At 37.7% G+C, this 18,788-nt stretch overlaps 1 protein-coding gene across 1 annotated transcript; it reads right to left on the minus strand.

Moving 5' to 3' along the window:
* Positions 1-1,994: 1,994 nt before the first annotated feature.
* On the minus strand, positions 1,995-18,681 carry LOC134652482 (uncharacterized). The gene is made up of 9 exons (XM_063507679.1): positions 18,320-18,681; positions 15,902-16,088; positions 14,440-14,544; positions 7,260-7,394; positions 6,149-6,277; positions 5,334-5,502; positions 4,588-4,730; positions 2,684-2,895; positions 1,995-2,019 (listed from the first exon to the last, which is right to left on the minus strand). The coding sequence occupies exons 1-8, from the start codon at positions 18,469-18,471 to the stop codon at positions 2,797-2,799; spliced, it is 1,119 nt and encodes a 372-aa protein (XP_063363749.1). The 5' UTR covers positions 18,472-18,681; the 3' UTR covers positions 1,995-2,019; positions 2,684-2,796.
* Between the last annotated feature and the right edge of the window lie 107 nt (positions 18,682-18,788).

Raw genomic sequence — 18,788 nt, forward strand, 5'->3', positions numbered from 1 at the left:
TTTTTATTTGTTTATTTATATATATATTTCGGGGATCTCGGAAACGGCTCTAACGATTTCGATGAAATTTACTACTTACATATATAATTATGGGGGTTTAAAAATCGATCAAGGTAGGCTAGGTCTTATCTCTGGGAAAACGCGCATTTTTGAGTTTTTACATATTTTTCGAACAAAGTTCGGTCTCCCAGATATTGAATATGAACGAGCCCACGATAGATCAAGTGTTATTGTCGCTTTTAGTGCCTCCACCATGTACAAGTACATCAAATAGCTAAACTGCATCAGTCTACAATCGTAATCTTTCTTAGTTAGCCTAGGTCGCAGGCAAGTATCGTTTCTATTACTAAAATAAATAAATAAATATAGGACGAATCTTACTTCTACGTTAGGAATGTCTAGATCTTTTCACTGGCTAGAAAATAAGTACAAGGTTCACAGCTTTCTTCTAAATTAGGCTTAATGGTTATCTAAATAAGGTATATTTTAATGTACAATAACAATTTGACTACAAATGCTGTTAAAAAAGACATTATAAATTATGAACCCAAAAATAATATAAGTTTTGGATATGGAATTCTAAATCAGATACTGACACCAGGTACTAAAGTTTACTAAGGTTGGTATTGCACCTGTCTAATTTCTTGTCCAATGTGCATGGTGTCTCACTCTCTCACTAAGCAAAATGTGAGACGCAAATACACACTGGACAAAGATATCGGACAGGTGGAATACCACCCTAAGTCATGACAGTTTGAGCCCTATAAACAAAATATAAATTAAAAATATAATAAGCTAATTTTAATTAACTTGTGTACAAATAAGTATCAGCATTTAAGAAGAATTAAAAATCTCCTTTACAACGAGTTAAGTAACTTAAAAATACGTGCAATAGGTACTATCTTAATCGGTTACTAAAAACCACAGAATAAAACAAAAAAGTAGGACAACATCAGTAACGCGTTACAACCATAATCATAAACTAAACCATACTTATATTCTAAATTCATGTCCACAAAAATGACATGATTATGTTTAAAAAAACATGTAAGTACCGAAAAAATATACTAAAAAAAAAACACACTTATAAAAGTTATAAATTGGATTTAATCCAAAACCTTAGTAAATAAATAAATAAGTTAGTCATGTATCCGAAATGAGATTTCTGGTTTTTGCATAGAGGAATCTACAGTAAAAATACTGCAATCATTATAAAGAACTTGTTAAAAAATTAAATACCTATTTTCATCACTGGGTCATGTAGCATGTGAAAAATTGCCATTTGTAGTAGTGGGTAAAGTCTGCCTAAGCCACAGAATAAATAATAGTACTAAGTACAGAAGACTCACTCTCTAACAAAACGCGTCTGTTACGGTCAGCACAGATATGGCCGCTAGGTGGCGACAGCGCCACGCGCGGCTTATGGCTTTCCCCAAAATTGGGGCCGAACGGATGTACTTTTAGCTACCTGTAGCAAAGCGACGAAATCGCGGAGTGAGCCACGCCTGTCTAAGCTAATCCGGCATCGAATTTAACGTGACCAAGTGTGGGAGTGCTCCTATAAGAGTCACATCACGAGAACTTGAGGTATGGGTTATGACACCTTCACACTATGTCACTGAAAAACATGTGTAGAGTTATCAGGATCCCATTCTACACACATTTCTTTTACTATAAATACCTACATTATGTCGTATGTGCTTTTAAAGACAATATACAATGTATGTTTATGGTTCCGAAGAATTAATGCACAAGTAACCTTATTCCAAAACATTAGAGTGCAAAATTAAATAGCACGATCACATTTAAAACAACGAATCAACCTAGAAATAAGTATTAGTGTACTAGGTGATAAAGTAGACTCTGTGCGGTGCGCGTAAGGTTCATTGTTGCGGCTGGTCGTGGAACGCAGATTTTAGTTCATGGCGAACTTGTAGAACCATCGCTGACAATGTCAGTTTAATATAACAGTTGCATTTTCCATTATTTATGGTTCCGATAAAGCAAACCATAATTAAGCTTATTCCAAACAAATAAGGTGCAAAACTAAATGACAGGATCACAACAAACAACTAACCTAACCTAAAAACAAATAGGTGTGGTACAGGGATGTTGCGGATGCAGATTTTTTGACATCCGCGGATGCGGATGCGGATGCGGATTTTTAAAGGCTCACATCCGCGGATGCGGATGCGGATGCGGATGTCAAGATTAGGTACTTAGAAAACGTCAAATATTAAATTTTTAGTATTTTTTATTTAAAAAAACCAAACGTTTAGTATTTGAGCAAGAATATAGGTGCGTTATATTTAATAAACAGTAACTTCGCCGACTTTTCTGGATCTAGACGATTTCGTTATAGGTAATGACGAAATTACCTAGCACTTACGCCGCCGCTAAGACGTTCCTGTACCGACTTGTTCGACATCCGCATCCGCATAAGCTCCGCATCGATTTTATGCGGATGCGGATGCGGATGTTGAAAATAATGCGGATGTTCCGCGGTTGCGGATGCGGATGCGGATGTTCGCAACATCCCTGGTGTGGTAAAGTGAACTCTGTGCGGTGCGCGTAAGGTTCATTGTTGCGGCTGGTCGAGCATCGCGGATTTCAGTTCCAAGTCGAGCTTGTAGCATCATGGCATTGTCAGAGACAGTTGCATTCTCCATTATTTATGATTAACCTTATTCCAAACAAATAAGGTGCAAAACTAAATGACAGGATCACATCTAAACAACGTAACCTAACCTAAACATTAGTAGGTGTAAAGTGGACTCTGTGCGGTGCGCGTAAGGTTCATTGTTGCGGCTGGTCGTGCAGCGCGGATTTTAGTTCCATGGCGAGCTTGTATCCCAGTTCGGGCCGTCGGTCGCGACCGTCTACCATTGCTGCCACCTAAAAAGATATTATGGTCGTATAACTCGTAGATTGATCAATATTTATCCGGAAGATAACAGTATTGTTAAGTGTGCGCACTGCATCAGATAAGTATAATGAGAGATCTAAAAGAAATTGTACATATCCTGTTACTACTCTTCGACCTACTTGTCCAAATACTAGTGTTGCGCCTCTTTCAATAATAACTCAAAGGGCAGCAATTAACATATATAGCAACAAGTTAACGAAAATGTGTACAATATACAGGATGGCGCATTCAGATCGGTCAGTATGGGAAAATCTGAAACTATAAGACATACGACGATCTCTTCTTAGGAACCATGTCATCGATTTTAGTAACAAGAAAAACTGCATTCATACATTTAAAAAAAATGTTTACTCAGCTCGGGAATCGAACCCGGACGTTTTGAAAAAAAAAAAAATCTAAAATTATTTCTATTTAGTTATCGATTGTGTAGGTCTTAAGCAGTAAATGTTACTATGAAACATGATGTCTGAAATGAATAAAATGCATTGTTTTCATATCCTTTAATTTATTTTAGTATGTTTTCGAAATGGCCACCATTTTTTTCAATACATTTTACATAAAAAAAATTTAAATGTATGAATGCAGTTTTTCTTGTTACTAAAATCGATGACATGGTTCCTAAGAAGAGATCGTCGTATGTCTTATAGTTTCAGATTTTCCCATACTGACCGATCTAAATGCGCCACCCTGTATACTGTCTACAAAATGCCTTCTTATGGCATTAAGTTGGCCTTTTATTCGCTAACAGTTTCTTTTTAGGGTTCCGTAGCCAAATGGCAAAAAACGGAACCCTTATAGATTCGTCATGTCTGTCTGTCTGTCCGTCTGTCCGTCTGTCCGTCCGTATGTCACAGCCACTTTTCTCCGAAACTATAAGAACTATACTGTTGAAACTTGGTAAGTAGATGTATTCTGTGAACCGCATTAAGATTTTCACACAAAAATAGAAAAAAAACAATAAATTTTTGGGGTTCCCCATACTTCGAACTGAAACTCAAAAATTTTTTTTTCATCAAACCCATACGTGTGGGGTATCTATGGATAGGTCTTCAAAAATGATATTGAGGTTTCTAATATCATTTTTTTCTAAACTGAATAGTTTGCGCGAGAGACACTTCCAAAGTGGTAAAATGTGTGTCCCCCCCCCTGTAACTTCTAAAATAAGAGAATGATAAAACTAAAAAAAATATATGATGTACATTACCATGTAAACTTCCACCGAAAATTGGTTTGAACGAGATCTAGTAAGTAGTTTTTTTTTTATACGTCATAAATCGCCTAAATACGGAACCCTTCATGGGCGAGTCCGACTCGCACTTGGCCGCTTTTTTATAATACAGTTGAAATAAATAAGCAAAATGAGGCACCTGAGGGCCTACCGCGAACCACGTTCGACGTGTTGCCTCCCTGTCACACTTGCGTACGAATTTACAAGTGCGACAGAGAGGCAACACGTCGAGCATGGTTCGCGGTAGGTCCGCTGGTCTGAAATGACAACACTGTTATTGTTAATTATGGTGTTCTTAGTTTTATCGTTGTCGGCGAGGTCGAACGCAGGACACGTCAGAAATACAGGTATAATGCACTGTGTGTCTAATTACACGCATTATGACTAAGAGTACGCACGTGTGTGTAAGTGTGCGCACTAGTATGTTTGTTACCTGGTCTGTATTGACGATGACACCGTTATTGTTGATGATGGTGTTCTTAGTTTTCTCGATGTCAGCGAGGTCTACGCCGCGGGACGCGTCGTCTATCAGGATGGCGCGGTAGCCGATCGCGAGCGCGTCTGCGATTGTTGCGCCTGGAACAAAAATATTCTAATTATATTATCATTATGAGCAATGGGCGGACGACGGATGCAATATACGTCATGTTGTCTTATTTAAACCAATTTTAATTACGTATATCGTTTGACATGATTTTGACGTATATTGCATCCGTCGTCCGCCCATTAATTATGAGCTCATATTGTCCCATTGCTGGGCAAAAGCCTCCCCCCTATTCATCCACGTACCCCTATCATCTGAAGTCTCCCACCAGTCTCAAAGGCGTCAAGCTCATTCCGCCGTCTTCGATGAGGTCTAACGTGAAGCCTTTCAATTTGTGAGACCCAACGGGTGGCTGTTTTGGCCCGCAGACCATCCGTGATACAAAACACGAAATTTTAAGGGGTTATAGTTCAGCAGGGCAAATAGCCAAGGCGCGTGTTGCATGCGGTCTGTCTAAATATGACGGTAACCGGTAAGTGTGGACACCAGGTTATGTGTACGCACAATTAATTATTTCCAAGTGCGCGCACAACCCCGCTTCTTGCTAGAACGTGTGTATAAGTGTCCGCACTAGTGTGTCTAAGTGCACGCACTAGTGTCTAAATGCACGCACTAGTGTGTCTAAGTGTACGCACCCACGCACACGTCGTATGCGAGCCCGCAGATGTAGATGTCGGTGGCGCCGCGCGCGCGCAGCTCGTGCGAGAGAGTGGTGTCGCTCAGCTTCTTGTTGTCCCAGAATACGGAGTATGAGTCCACCTCGGGGTTGGTGCCCTTGTACACCTTCACGGCTCCATCTACCACCTGCAATAAAATAAAACTGAGTAATTACTTTTGTAGTAATATTTGAAGATGATAAAAAGTAATAAAAACTGTAGTCTCAGGGATCCTAATTTGCAAGCCTAAATACGATCATGAGGTTATAATTTAGGATTGACTTGTGATTGCTGTGCCCTTGCAGGGTGTCACATGTAAACCCACCTACTTATAAGCTCCACCTAATAATGTTTAATGTGATATGCAATAAACATTTTTATTTTGATTCTTATTGCTGACTCGCTATGGAATCATTTACCAACTTGGCTAAGAATATCAACTATTAAATTTAGTTATTAAGTTTCTCAAAACGGCGAAGATGCCATTGGGACATTTTCATTCGAAAGTCAATAATAGGTACTAGATGTTCTGTCTCCAAAGTCGGACGAGCTGCGCGCGCGCGCGCTACCGACATCTCCGTCTGCGCGCTAGCGTACGACGTGTGCATCGGTGCGTACACTTATACACACCAGTGCGAACACTTAAACTTACCAGTGCGGACACACTTGATACACAGGCCGAGTTTGGTGATCCAAATGCTATTTTTAGTCTTTAAATTTTGAGGAAATTAGCTTTGCTTCCGCTATTAAAGACTCGACCGACGATCAACTCACGATAGTATTTTTTATTTTACCTTCAGATCTGGATGTAGCTCAGCGCCCCAGGTATCCTGGACGCAGTGTCGCGGCCACAGCTTCTGCCGCATCGGAGGTGGCCCGGCGAACACTACTGTGTCGTGGGCAGCGGCTTTGTCTGCTGAAACCTGAAAAACATATGCGGTTTAATGCTAGAATTTTTTTTGGTTCCATAGACAAACGAGGTGAAGAATCGCCTGATGGTAAGCAAATACCGTTACCCGTGGATACATACCACCAAAACCAGAGGGGTAGAAAATGCGTTGTCGGCCTTTTAGGTAGGAGTACGTTCTTTCTTGTAGGCACAGAATAAATAATAGTACCTACTATGTTACTTAATTACGACAGATATGACCGCTAGGTGGCGCAAGCGTGAGCAGGCGTCCGTTCCTCAGCGGTGCGCGGCGACTGCTATGGCTAGACACCAAAATTGGTGTGGGCCGCATGAACTTGTAGGTACTTGTAGCGACGCGACGAGATCGCGGAGTGATCCACGCCGGTTGTAGGTTTGAAGGTTCGTAAACGAAAATTTTGGATCGGGCCCTGAGGAACAGGTGGGTGCGCTCAAGACTTAGTTTGCGAACCGGCTGTCAATTGCCACAATAAAGCAATATTTTTCTTAGGGTCGGTTGCACCAAACTGTTTGTTTCTGTTAAAGAGTTCGCTAAATTTTATTGTATGGAGAGTTTCATAGTAAACCGCCGCGGCGCGCCGGCTGACGTTGATCAGTATGTCAAATACGGATGGTGTAACTGGCACTTAGGGTCGGTTGCACCAAACCGCTTTTCACTGTTAAAGCGTTTGCTAAATTTTATTTATTTATTTTATTTAAACTTTATTGCACAAAATATATACAACATAACATATGTACAAATGGCGGACTTAATGCCAAATGGCATTCTCTACCAGTCAACCATAGGGCCAAACAGAGATACCTTCAATTGGTGCAGAGAGAGAAAATATATTGAGTGAGTTAAAAAAAGCAAACTATACTTAAATTTTATTGTATGGGAAGTTTCATAGATCTATGCTGCGTGACGTTAATCAGTCTGTTAACTGTGGTTGGTGCAACTGGCCCTTAGTGTTTATGAATAATGTCGTAACACTGACAGGGCTGGAAACGTGAAGTTCCCGAAGGTGCACGTTGTCGATGAAGGACACGTGGTCCGGCGGGTGCCAGTCCAGGGAATAGAACACACAGTCGAACGGAATGGTGTCCAGGAGTCGGTTAATTGGCTCTACAACCTGGAACAAGTGAAAAGTTTATCTTAATAAAATAATTGAACCTATAGTATAGGTATACATACATCCCAGTGCCGGGCACAATCCTTGTTATGCACAATAGGGCTTGGCATTGGCAATAGTCCCCAAGCTGGCCTAATCTGGGTTGGTGCGAGTCAGGATTTGAACCCACGACGTCGGGATTGAAAGTCAGACGTCAGATCCACTCGGCCACCACCTCTACCTAACTCAATAATGTTAATTTTTTTAGTGCTTCCTCCATGATGAGACCGTTGAGAGTTATTAAAGCTGATTATTTCTTTGTAAAATAAATAAAAATAAATAAATAAATCGTTTATTCAGATGAAATAAACCCTAACATACATATTTTTTTCTTCTGCCAAACTGCAGGACAGTTTGTTGGCAGAGGGAACTCCCTTAAAACATAGATGGGTAAACTTAGCTAATTGCCTAATTAATTGTTAACAGTACATCTTATTGCTTATGGTGGTCCCTTTAATTTAATTTTTTGTAAGTAGGTATCCATGGTTTTAAATGGTCAATAATTAGTATATTAGGGTACCTCCTACATTTAAGCTAAACACAGAGATCCTTTATCTCTGATTAAGCGTGTTCAAAATAAATTAGCCAAACAGTTGAGCTGGTTAAGAATGTTGGGATTAATCTGGTTTTGCTGACAGTTTCAATTGCGTTTTTAACGGAGGTCAAGCCATTCTTATGTAAGTACCTAACGTAAATGTCCCGTGAATAGTTGAAGGTCTTAGCTCAATAAGAGGGCGCTAAGACAAACTTACTACACAAATGTTTAAACAAGTTTAATTTTAAACAAATAAAATAATAATGTTTTTGCCAAAATTGGTGACAATGTGCTAATACTATACAGTTTGTAACATTTTTGCGTGATTTTTCAAAATTACTTTTGATTAAGAATAAGCGTTTTCTGCGGTTTTCCTTTTCATTTAGCTCGCGGAAGTGGTTAGTTAGCCGAAACATTAGCAACGCAAATATTTAATTTTAATTCGCAGTGGTATTATAAAGAATATCGTTAACCTTTTTGATAATTTATAAGTTCCGTGGCTACTGGCTGCAGTGGTAGTAGTAGTAAATACAGCTAATTTAAGACACTTCATTTTGGAAGACCTATTATTCTTTAGGTACCTTTACGATTTTGCCTGAAAAAACGTGAATGAAGTGGAGTAGACCAATTTATTGATATTTAGCTTTTGGGGTTTAAAGGCCATGATACTGAACAAATAGAGCATTATCTATCATTGAGCGATAACATAACCTACTCTTCATAATTTACCCCGATCCGAAGCTATATGAATTACAATAAAAAACCTATAAATATTCGCGGAATAATCCATATACCAATCACGGGCAAAAGTCTGTGGAAATAAACACGCAAAATTATATTTTGAAGCGTCGGTAAAAGATTCAAAATCAAATGGCAAATGGTGGTAAAGAATAGGGGCCACGTCGAAGTTTAGTATCACGTTTATGTCAAGGAGTAATTGATAGTGCTATGTTGCGATGACACTGTGGAAGAGGACCACCTATTTCGACAAAGTTATATTTTTCTTTTTTAGTGGTAAAAAAACCAATATATTTTTTTTCAGAATTTTTAAATACACTGTGAAAATTTTTAAATACTTACACTCTGTACGGCTACCGTCAGTTTGGCACTGACATAAACGCTATCGAGAACGTAATTTACTTTCTATGTATGAGATGTATAGAAAGTAAATTACGTTCTCGATAGCGTATATGTCAGTTTTGACACTGTCAGTGACTCATGGTACGGGCTCATGACAATTGGGGAGAATAGTATTATTTGTTTACTTTTATACTAAACTTACTCATCGAGACATTTTTGGTTTTGCTAGCAAAACTTGTAGGCCAATAAATTTAGATTTTTTCGAAGAATTAATTTCTAGCAAGCTGGAAATCGCTTTAACACCTTCATTTGGTCCAAAATTAGTGTAATCCGAATTTGTGCAATCCCAAGAGGTATGCATACATTTTTGCTCTTTTTTAGAGTTCCGTAGGCAACTAATTAAGGCCCTTAAATTTTTCGCCATGTCCGTCTGTCTGTCCGTCCGCGTCTTTGCTCCGTGATCGCTTCTGACTTATTTTCAAATTGCATTTTGAAATTCTTCAAAACGCTTTTTATGGATCTACTTTGATTGGCCTGTTGTAGGACTATTTATAACTTTGTAGGTCAAGTTAAACCAAAATAGGTAATCAAATTAAAACCAGAATCGATGAACGCAGCTGTTAATCGTCTGTACGCATTGTATCGAATCACAAATGGCGTCAGGCTGCGAATCGATTAAAATATCCACACTACAATAGATCCACGCTTGAACAGGACTATTGTGCGAAAAATTAGCGAGGTCGAACGTTTCATAAAGAAAATTAATTTCCTATGATGTAAATAAAGGTTATTTATTAATAAACATAGTTATTGGAAATGCTGAAGTCAGATTTATATTACACGCTTTGTTGTCCAAAACACAGTGGTTTTACTTTAATAATTAAGGTCAGTTTCTAGAAGTTGTAAATATATTCTGCTGAACTTTTATAGTTTTCATTTGTATGACTAAAACCTGCGCAAGGGACATTATCAGAAAGAATATTTAAATATTTCTAATAGTCTCTTAAAGACCGAAAGATCGTTCCATCTTTGAACATTACACGACAAACGCTTTTTGCGAACGGTCTATTATTATTATAGCCTCCAACTTTTACGAGTTTAAAAACTTATAACAGAAGTGATTATGAACTATAAATTATGGCCTTATTTTAATACCTGTTCCATGTCATCAAATCCTCTACGACCTACGTTAACAGTACTTCAGGTATATTTATTTATACAATGTTTTCTCTGTACTGACCTACCTCGCAATTCAGGCTTTCGAGCAATCGCGTTAACCGTCGCGAGTCACTTGACATTTTAGTGTTATAGCCAATTTATAGGTCGTCTGTGAACATTGAATCATGACGGCTCTTTGTATCGTAATGTCGCTTCTTTCCTAGGTACTTCTTTAAATAGATTGTAAATTAAAGACAAATTTTGTAGTAACAAGTTTAAACGAAGACTATTTCTTTTATACTACCTGAATGGTTTCTTTTGTTCTATGATGTAATAAATAAAGATGGAAAACAGAAAACAAAGTACATATACCTAAATATTTTGTGAATATAGAGATAACTTCTAATATATTTCGTCCAAAAAATGTTAAGTGCATAATGTCAAACATCTTGTACAATTGGTGCCGTGACCAGGATTAACACTTCTGTTGTGATCAATACAGTATTTATGCACCTGGTACCAGCGAGTCATATCTATCTGACAACTTGCTGTGCTCTGAAAATTACATCACTCACGCGAAGTGTTTATTTGCAATATGTAAATATTTCAATATCTACGAAAAGGTACGGTTTGGTTAGTTTACCGAAAAAGTGGTTTTGTTACTTATTCACAAATTTTGTTTTTAATTTAAAATTTAGTTAATGTCATGTTTTAAAGGTGGTAAAAAAGATTAGCGAGTTAAATAATTCATAGTAGAACAACTTTCATAATTAGCACGAGTTAAGTCTTTATCTTCAAAGATATCAGCAACTTGGAAGTTTCTAAGGTGATTATTGTGCTTCGTGCCGTGAATCTGCGATAGTGAAAGATAATGAGAAAATATGAGCTTATTGAAAAGTAACTAAATCCATCTACATATATTATATCCATTAAACTAGAATTTATTGGGAATGTTGGTCATCATAGTTAGATTAGACCAATAATACCTGTCATGCTTGCAAACAAACAGTAGCGGCAAATGATCTATCATAATTTTTGGGCGTATATTTAGACATAAATATCTTAAATAATACATATCTTAATAATTCTCTTACGGTCTTACGGTTTCTATGTATATTAATATAAGGGCGAATAAATGCAGAGATGTGATCTAACTTCATCCACTATTGAAAGAATTTGTAAACCGAGATTTCTCGGGCGCCCGATACCCAAAAGTTCAAAGTTACACGAATTTTCGAATGAATAGTACTTATTAATAACTGATTTATCCGCAACTTTACCTAAATTTAAAAAATACATTAGTAATCTACTATAAATGATTTATGTAACTCCTATTAGGATAAGGGGTGTGATTACGCGCGATAGGCACCGCATCGAGCCCGTGCCAGGCACGGCCGACCCGCCTAATTGTGCAGGTGTGAACTCAAGTTTGAATTGCTATTCCGTTTCGACGCCATTTTTAAAAGTCTGTCTGTCAAATGTGGTTTGATGCTTGTCGGAATTTGAAATGTTCAACGGTGGGTTTAGCCGAATATTGAAAGGTCATAATATATATTTAATATTTTCTTATCTACTTTTATTTACGTGGCTCCATGCTTTCTCATATCTATTTATTTATATGTATATTTATTTATATATATATTTCGGGGAACTTGGAAACGGCCCTAACGATTTCGATGAAATTTGCTATATGGGGGTTTTCGGGGGCGATAAATCGATCTAGCTAGGTCTGATCCCTGGGAAAATGCGCGTTTTTGAGTTTTTATATGTTTTCCGAGCAAAGCTCGGTCGCCCAGATATTAATCATAAAGCTAGCCGATTAGCATTATAAGAACGTAGGCCATAGACTTTCTTTCATTCATGCCCTATATTCCGTTTCCATAGCGTTCGTGATCAAAACCCACATTCAAATCCCAATTAACCCAAAAGCCCAATCAATGTTGCAGCTATCCGTGCCTGATAGACCACGACCGCCACGGGCGCACTGCAGCAGCATGCAAGCCTGATTTATGGCTTTATTTACTTAGCTTTGGTTAAACATGGTGATGTTCAGTGCTAATTTGGAAGTTTATAGCGTGTTCGGAGGATATCAATCTTAAACGTAAGCGGCTTACGAAATCGCGCTTTTAATTTTAACTAGGGCAGTTTTAAGATTCCGTCACCTTTTGATTCGGTTATCAGAGAATGTATTTTCAGCAGTTTCTATAGACAGGTGTCCAAAATTGTCTAATTGTAACTACACTTTTATTGTTGAAAAAGTAAGAATGCGTGAAACATATCCAAAGGCAAGCCGGGCCTAATTTGGCTTACATATTTCCTTTACAACTCTGCTCAAACGTCCAAAAACAGGCAAGCCGGTGGGAATCGGCTTTTATGGACGCGCCGCCACTGTTAGTTACCTACCAAAACTTTTTTATAACTATTATAAATCTGACCTTTTCGTATTCCAGCCGTAATATGACAAATAACTAAAATTTAAAAAAGGCCAGCGGGATTTGAGATAAAGGACGCCTTGCCTATGTTAAGCAGGTACCTATGCTATATGCCTTGCTATATGTAGAGACACGGCATGTCCCTTATTTAGCATGGCACGGTCGACTAAACCAAATATCCTAGTCCTATTGTCAGTTTACGCTCGGCTGGTCATGCTGATTGTTCACTGTTTACTGTAGTACCTATATCTACTATTGTCCACAAAGTTAGCTGACAATTCGTAAACCTTACTGCACCGATATAAGGTTCATCGATGCTCAACTAAGTGTTGTTAGTACAGTCAGCTACAAAAATAGCGAACGGAAAAGTATCTGACATTTTAAACTACTTTTCGACAATTGAGTTCAAAAGTAGACCTTTGAATTTCTTAGCAGATGTATGCAGGTTTCCTCACGATATTTTCCTTCACCAAAATGCTAGTGGTAAATATTAAATGATGCTCCGTATTTGAACCCGCGACCTCCGGACTGAAAGTCGGACGTCAAATCCACTCGGCCACCACTGCTTCCAAACCGTCATCTACACGAATTAAGATGCGCGTTTACAAACGCTTTCGCCGCGCTGGTACAGTCGCCATCAAATATATCGGAGCGGCCGAGGTGCTCAAAAATATCAGAACGCGCCTCGTGCGTGCGTGAGTGCGTGTTTAGATATTGTGAGCACATTGGCCGCTCCAATATATCTGATGGCGACTGTACTACGTCAAGCCTTTAACCCCATCGATCCCACACAACACTATCTATTAGGCGATTGGTGACGTCACATGTTTGATCGATACAATAACGAGACCACAAAATGAACCTTAACACTTGAGATTTAGAGTTGAGAATGAGCGCATATGTGGTTTAATAGTAGACTAGGGGAATACCTCATGACGATGTAGATATTGTAGATGTACTTTGTATAGAATACTTCGCGATTAGACGCATTGCGATTAAATTGGACGGAATTATCGATATACAGAGGGTTGTATTCAGTACGGATCAGACAAAGACCTATGATATAAGTAGAACCTTAAGAACTATCGATTTGACGCCCATGTATGTTCAGCGATTAATATATTTGGTTTTAGAGAAATCATGATCAAATCAGCTTTTGTATTCTGTTGAACCATATTAACCTAAAGTTCAACGTTTTTATTGTAGGTGGTTAGGTAAGTTAAGGTTAAAAATCCTGAATATTTAACACGAAATTCGCAAACTTGAAGCTTTTTACGACATTTCAATCTTCACTTTAGTTCGAAAAGTTTAGCAGGCAATAATTTAATTTAGTGTGACAGTAAATTAAGGCCTCCGAACTGCGATAACGACTTTGTAAAGTTATTTTTGAAGCACGACTTTTGGAACAATCAAAATTATTTTATTAAATAATTCGATTTGTGTTTTTTAAGTAGTCACAATACTATACCTATAAATTATAAACTGAAATAGATGTTATATTAAGGAAAAAGTGACGAAGCCCTCCAGTGTTGAAGGCCGGATTCGAACCGGCGTCTTTTAGCAATTCGGCCTAACGCCTTGAACCCCTACTAGGCCACCACGCCACCGCCGCTACGGGTTCAAGGCATTAGCATATATGACATCTATTTCAGTTTATAATTATTTTTTAAGGTTTTATATTAATAAAACTATCGGTGTTAATAATTGTTCTGGTAATTCTAATCACTAATGATTGTTGTTTCTTCTAAATTAAGTACTTACAGTAGTTTCCGATACACTATAAAGTATTTTCCATACATACCTCGCTACCATCTTGCTGCGCGTTGCACTTGCTGATGTTCAGCGTGCCCGAGATGAAGTCGTTCTGTACGTCCACCACGAGAAAAGCACTCACCGGCCGCACGATCTGAAACCACGACCAAACTATAGGTCTGTCTTTGTCTCTCTAATTACGCCTTCATTAGAGTAAAGGGAAGGAGGTTTTCGCGGTAGCCCTTCAGTCACCTGCAATAAATGTTACTCTTCGAACACCGGAAAAATATGTGACACGTTATATGGCTCTACAAATAAGATCGTGTCAGATATTTTTGCGGCCTTCGTTGTGTAACATAATATTGCAGGTGATTGTACATGGGTATCTAGCATAAATTATTTCCAAACCCCGTTATGAATGTTGCAGTTCATTGAAAATAAGAGTTGGCAAAAATACATAAGTACCTACCCTCAATTCGCCTTATTACCAACGTAACTTCGCCTTAAGTAGCATTAAATCGATTTTGAATACTATTGTTTTGGTTCAATACATCATACATATTTATGATATTTAGTTTTATACACAGGTGTAGTAAGATTTTTAAAGAGGATTCGATGGTAGGAAAATTCTTAAGAAACATTCGGACATCTTATTACCTACTGTAATTGAGGCTTGTAGCCACTTGTAGCGAGTTTATGAATAAGAGGGTAAGTATTACCAGTGGTTTCAATGCTAGTCGATTTAGATATAATTTTTGACTTGGACCATATACTTAATGTTTCTCTGTCAGTCGAGTCGCACGTACCGCGTACCCGATACCCATATTGCAAATTACGTCACGCGAAATGACGTATTATCTACGTGGTTCCGCATCCCTTGCGAAGTCTACATATTTACCCGCTCGAAATAGGCGGTCATGAACTTATGAACTTAGGTATTTTTGTCATAACTTTGCCAGCACACTTGCGTTTGTCCTACCTTTATTAGCAAGTATGTAGTTATGTAAGTACGTATTTATTTTGGAATCTGTTAGTTCTCATACTTCCACAAAAGCCGACCGGAACACCTGGAACATCTGGCACACCTGGGATTATTTCCACTCCACTCACCACTTTTATCCAACAATCAACAATCATTCTAGCAGAAAGTAAACTCCTCCTTATCGATAAAGCCGAACACCTGGAAGATGTGCCGCGCCAGTTCCTCAGACAGCGGGTAGATGTGGCCCTTGTCGTTACAGAACAAAGCTTTGAGCAGACCACGACTTTTGAATAAGACCTGGGACACCTGGAAGTATTTTGACTTACCACTTTGATCCAATGATTCCAGCAGAACGTGAACTCCTCCTTGTCGATGAAGCCGTCGCCATTTTTGTCGAACACCTGGAAGATGTGTCGCGCCCGTTCCTCAGACAGCGGGTAGATGTGACCCTTGTCGTTACAGAACAAAGCTTTGAGCAGACCACGACTTTTGAATAAGACCTGGGACACCTGGAAGTATTTTGACTTACCACTTTGATCCAATGATTCCAGCAGAACGTGAACTCCTCCTTGTCGATGAAGCCGTCGCCATTTTTGTCGAACACCTGGAAGATGTGGCGCGCCCGTTCCTCAGACAGCGGGTAGATGTGGCCCTTGTCGTTGCGGAAGAGGGCTTTGCAGATGACGCGGAACTCTTGGAGGTTCAGCTTGCCGTCTCTGAGGGCAAAAGAACGGGAACATGTGAAAACATTAAATTGCTAACTGTAAAAAAAAAGTGCTTGACAATAGTTTTTCTGATTTTCTGCTTTGTTGTAATAATTGTTTTTGAATTTAATACTATTAATTTTCATGGCTCCTCTACACGATGGGCCAACGCCGGCCACTCCAAGGGACGCATTTATGCGTTAGAGGGAGCAAGTGGTATTGCTATCTCATTCTACCGCATGGCTGCGTCCCTTGGAGTGGCCGGCGTTGGCCCATCGTGTAGAGGAGCCATCAAATTAAGAATAGATTGTGGAACACAAACAAAATTCATCCTAATTTTCTATACCTACAACAAAGTTCAAATTGAAAACAGGAAAATTTTGTATGGTGGTGTGATTTGTATGAGGATAATTACTATGGTGATCCTGGGCCACCTTTTTCCATATTTGGACTTTGTTTTAATTTTGATTTTAATTATTATGTATTTATATCTAGATATGGAATCATGACCTCTAATTTTTTTTAGCACAATGGCATTTCATGCAACAAGCATTTTCGGCTGCAGCCTCTGCAGGGCATGCTAAATAAATAGACCTACAACATAATCCTTATGCAAAACATAACCCTCCCTTCTGTGTCAGCTAGGTAAAAAGATACTTGGAGAAAATAGCTCAAACATTGTAACTTCTATTTTCTTTTTTATTTCTTCTGTGTTTAGATTTCCATACAATGGGACTTGTTATAACTGCTTATGAGTGTAGTTATATAATGTCTGATTAATTGTTGTATCTAATTAGCTGGGTTGATTGTGTCAAGGTTTTTTATTGTAACAAAAATTATCTGAAGATATTATGCCTTGTTAAATATGTAATTATAATACAATCTATGTATGTTGTTCTTTGTAAATTTACGACTTGTGTTGATGAGTGAATGACAGTGAGTGTAATATAAAGTTTATTTTTAATTCATTCATAAAATGTTGCTATAACTTAAAATATATTGTTCTCACTTAATGATGCATCAGATATTTTATAATATACAAATTATTGCTGAATTTAGTTTAGTCACAACTTAACAAGCACTATTATCATACACTCTAGCATGTATTGCGTTGTGTGTACCTACCTACTTGAAGATATAGGTATAGTATATAAATTTAAGATATAAGTTTGTAACTAAAGGTTGTTTCGGTGAAGTCAGTTCTTTTACATTTTAAATATAAAGTTGACTGTAGAAAATGGATTCAATACTAAACATGTGCAACTGTGCAATCTATTCATACTTTGATTATCAGGTAATAACAACATAATTATGATCTCATACTAAATATAAATACTTGCTTAATATGATGCATATTTGTAGTGAGATGTGGTCATAGTTTCAGGGTATTTACCAGAGGCGATGCCGCCTAATGTTGCATTGTTTGTTTTAATGACTCATTATTGAGCAAGTTAAAAGCAAAATCAATGTTCTGTGATTGTTAAGGCTATGTGTAAAAGTGAGTGATGAAAAAGTTCAAGATTTAAATGTTAAGAATAAATAATACATCTTAAACTTTAGTGATGAAAAAGAGTATTTTAAATTGAGGTAAGTATTTAATTGTGAGTCCCTATTTCATTTAATTCATTGTAGTTCTAAGAATAATAATTTGATAAATATCTTGAGAAGAGGTATAGACCTTTCCTATAGGCATCCTAGGTCCAACTATATTATGAAAGTGGATAATAATGATGTTCTATTAGAACACCTTTTATATTACTAAATCCAAGACCACCACAAATGTATAAAGACATTTCATTTTTTTATGACTATTTTAAGAAAAGTGGTGAAAAAGTTCATTGGTATTTATATATACAGAGAGTTCATCAACACATGAACCCAAATTTAAATTGCTAAGCAGCATACTTCAGTAATGCACAGAATCATTAATACTATTCAGTGTAAATATAATTAGAAACCAATTAAACTATAAGAACATTTATTTAATATTGATCAAACAATTGAATGTTATTTATTATGGATAACAATCTCGTTATATCTTTACTTCATAGAATGTTATCAGTCCTTATCAAGTTATAAAAACAATTTAAAAGTTTTGTAAACTTAAGGCCAATTATGTTTTTTACAAAGTTAACATTGAAAACTTTTGTACAAGTGAGAAAAATTGTTTTTTCATGGAAAATTAAACGCTATTCTCAAGTGTGTGACTAAAATAAGCATACATATACGTAGGCACCACATACCCATCCTTGTCGAAGGTCTCATAGCAAGCGTCCATATCGACCAAACAGTTGTCGTCGAGTGGCGAGCCGTTGGCAACCTCCGCCATCGTAGGCTGGCTCGGAATAAGCTTGTCGCCGCTCGCGCGGGGACTTATATACCGGTCGACTTTCATCCTTCCGTAACTAACCTACACTACACCACGCACATCAAAACAAACCCTGAAGATTATTTTAAGACTTTTTACAACACGTTTTTGACTTTGTGAAGCTTAGTAATACCATTATAGTTCGATTTTTCCTTAAACTATGGTAATTTTATTTCAAGTTTCAGTGGAATATAATATTATGAAATCACGAAAGGGAATGTTGTGAACTTGTAAAGTGAATGTCAAAGAAGACGTCAGAGTGCACGTTCGCGTTTTGTTTTGTTGCATATAAAATGTTAATAATGTTTCATGACATGACATTGTTAAAAAATAATGACCCCCGT

This window comes from Cydia amplana, chromosome 1, assembly GCF_948474715.1.
Source record: "Cydia amplana chromosome 1, ilCydAmpl1.1, whole genome shotgun sequence".
In the NCBI taxonomy this organism is placed as follows: Eukaryota; Metazoa; Arthropoda; class Insecta; order Lepidoptera; family Tortricidae; genus Cydia; species Cydia amplana.

What these genes read in the sequence shown, in the direction of transcription:
- LOC134652482 (XM_063507679.1), bottom strand. Translation starts at nt 18,471, where the DNA reads ATGAAAGTCGACCGGTATATAAGTCCCCGCGCGAGCGGCGACAAGCTT. An exon ending in GGAATCATTGGATCAAAGTG is followed by an intron (nt 14,545 to 15,901) that starts GTAAGTCAAAAT and finishes TCGTGGTTTCAG; the next exon opens with ATCGTGCGGCCGGTGAGTGC. An exon ending in CGCAGCAAGATGGTAGCGAG is followed by an intron (nt 7,395 to 14,439) that starts GTATGTATGGAA and finishes CACTTGTTCCAG; the next exon opens with GTTGTAGAGCCAATTAACCG.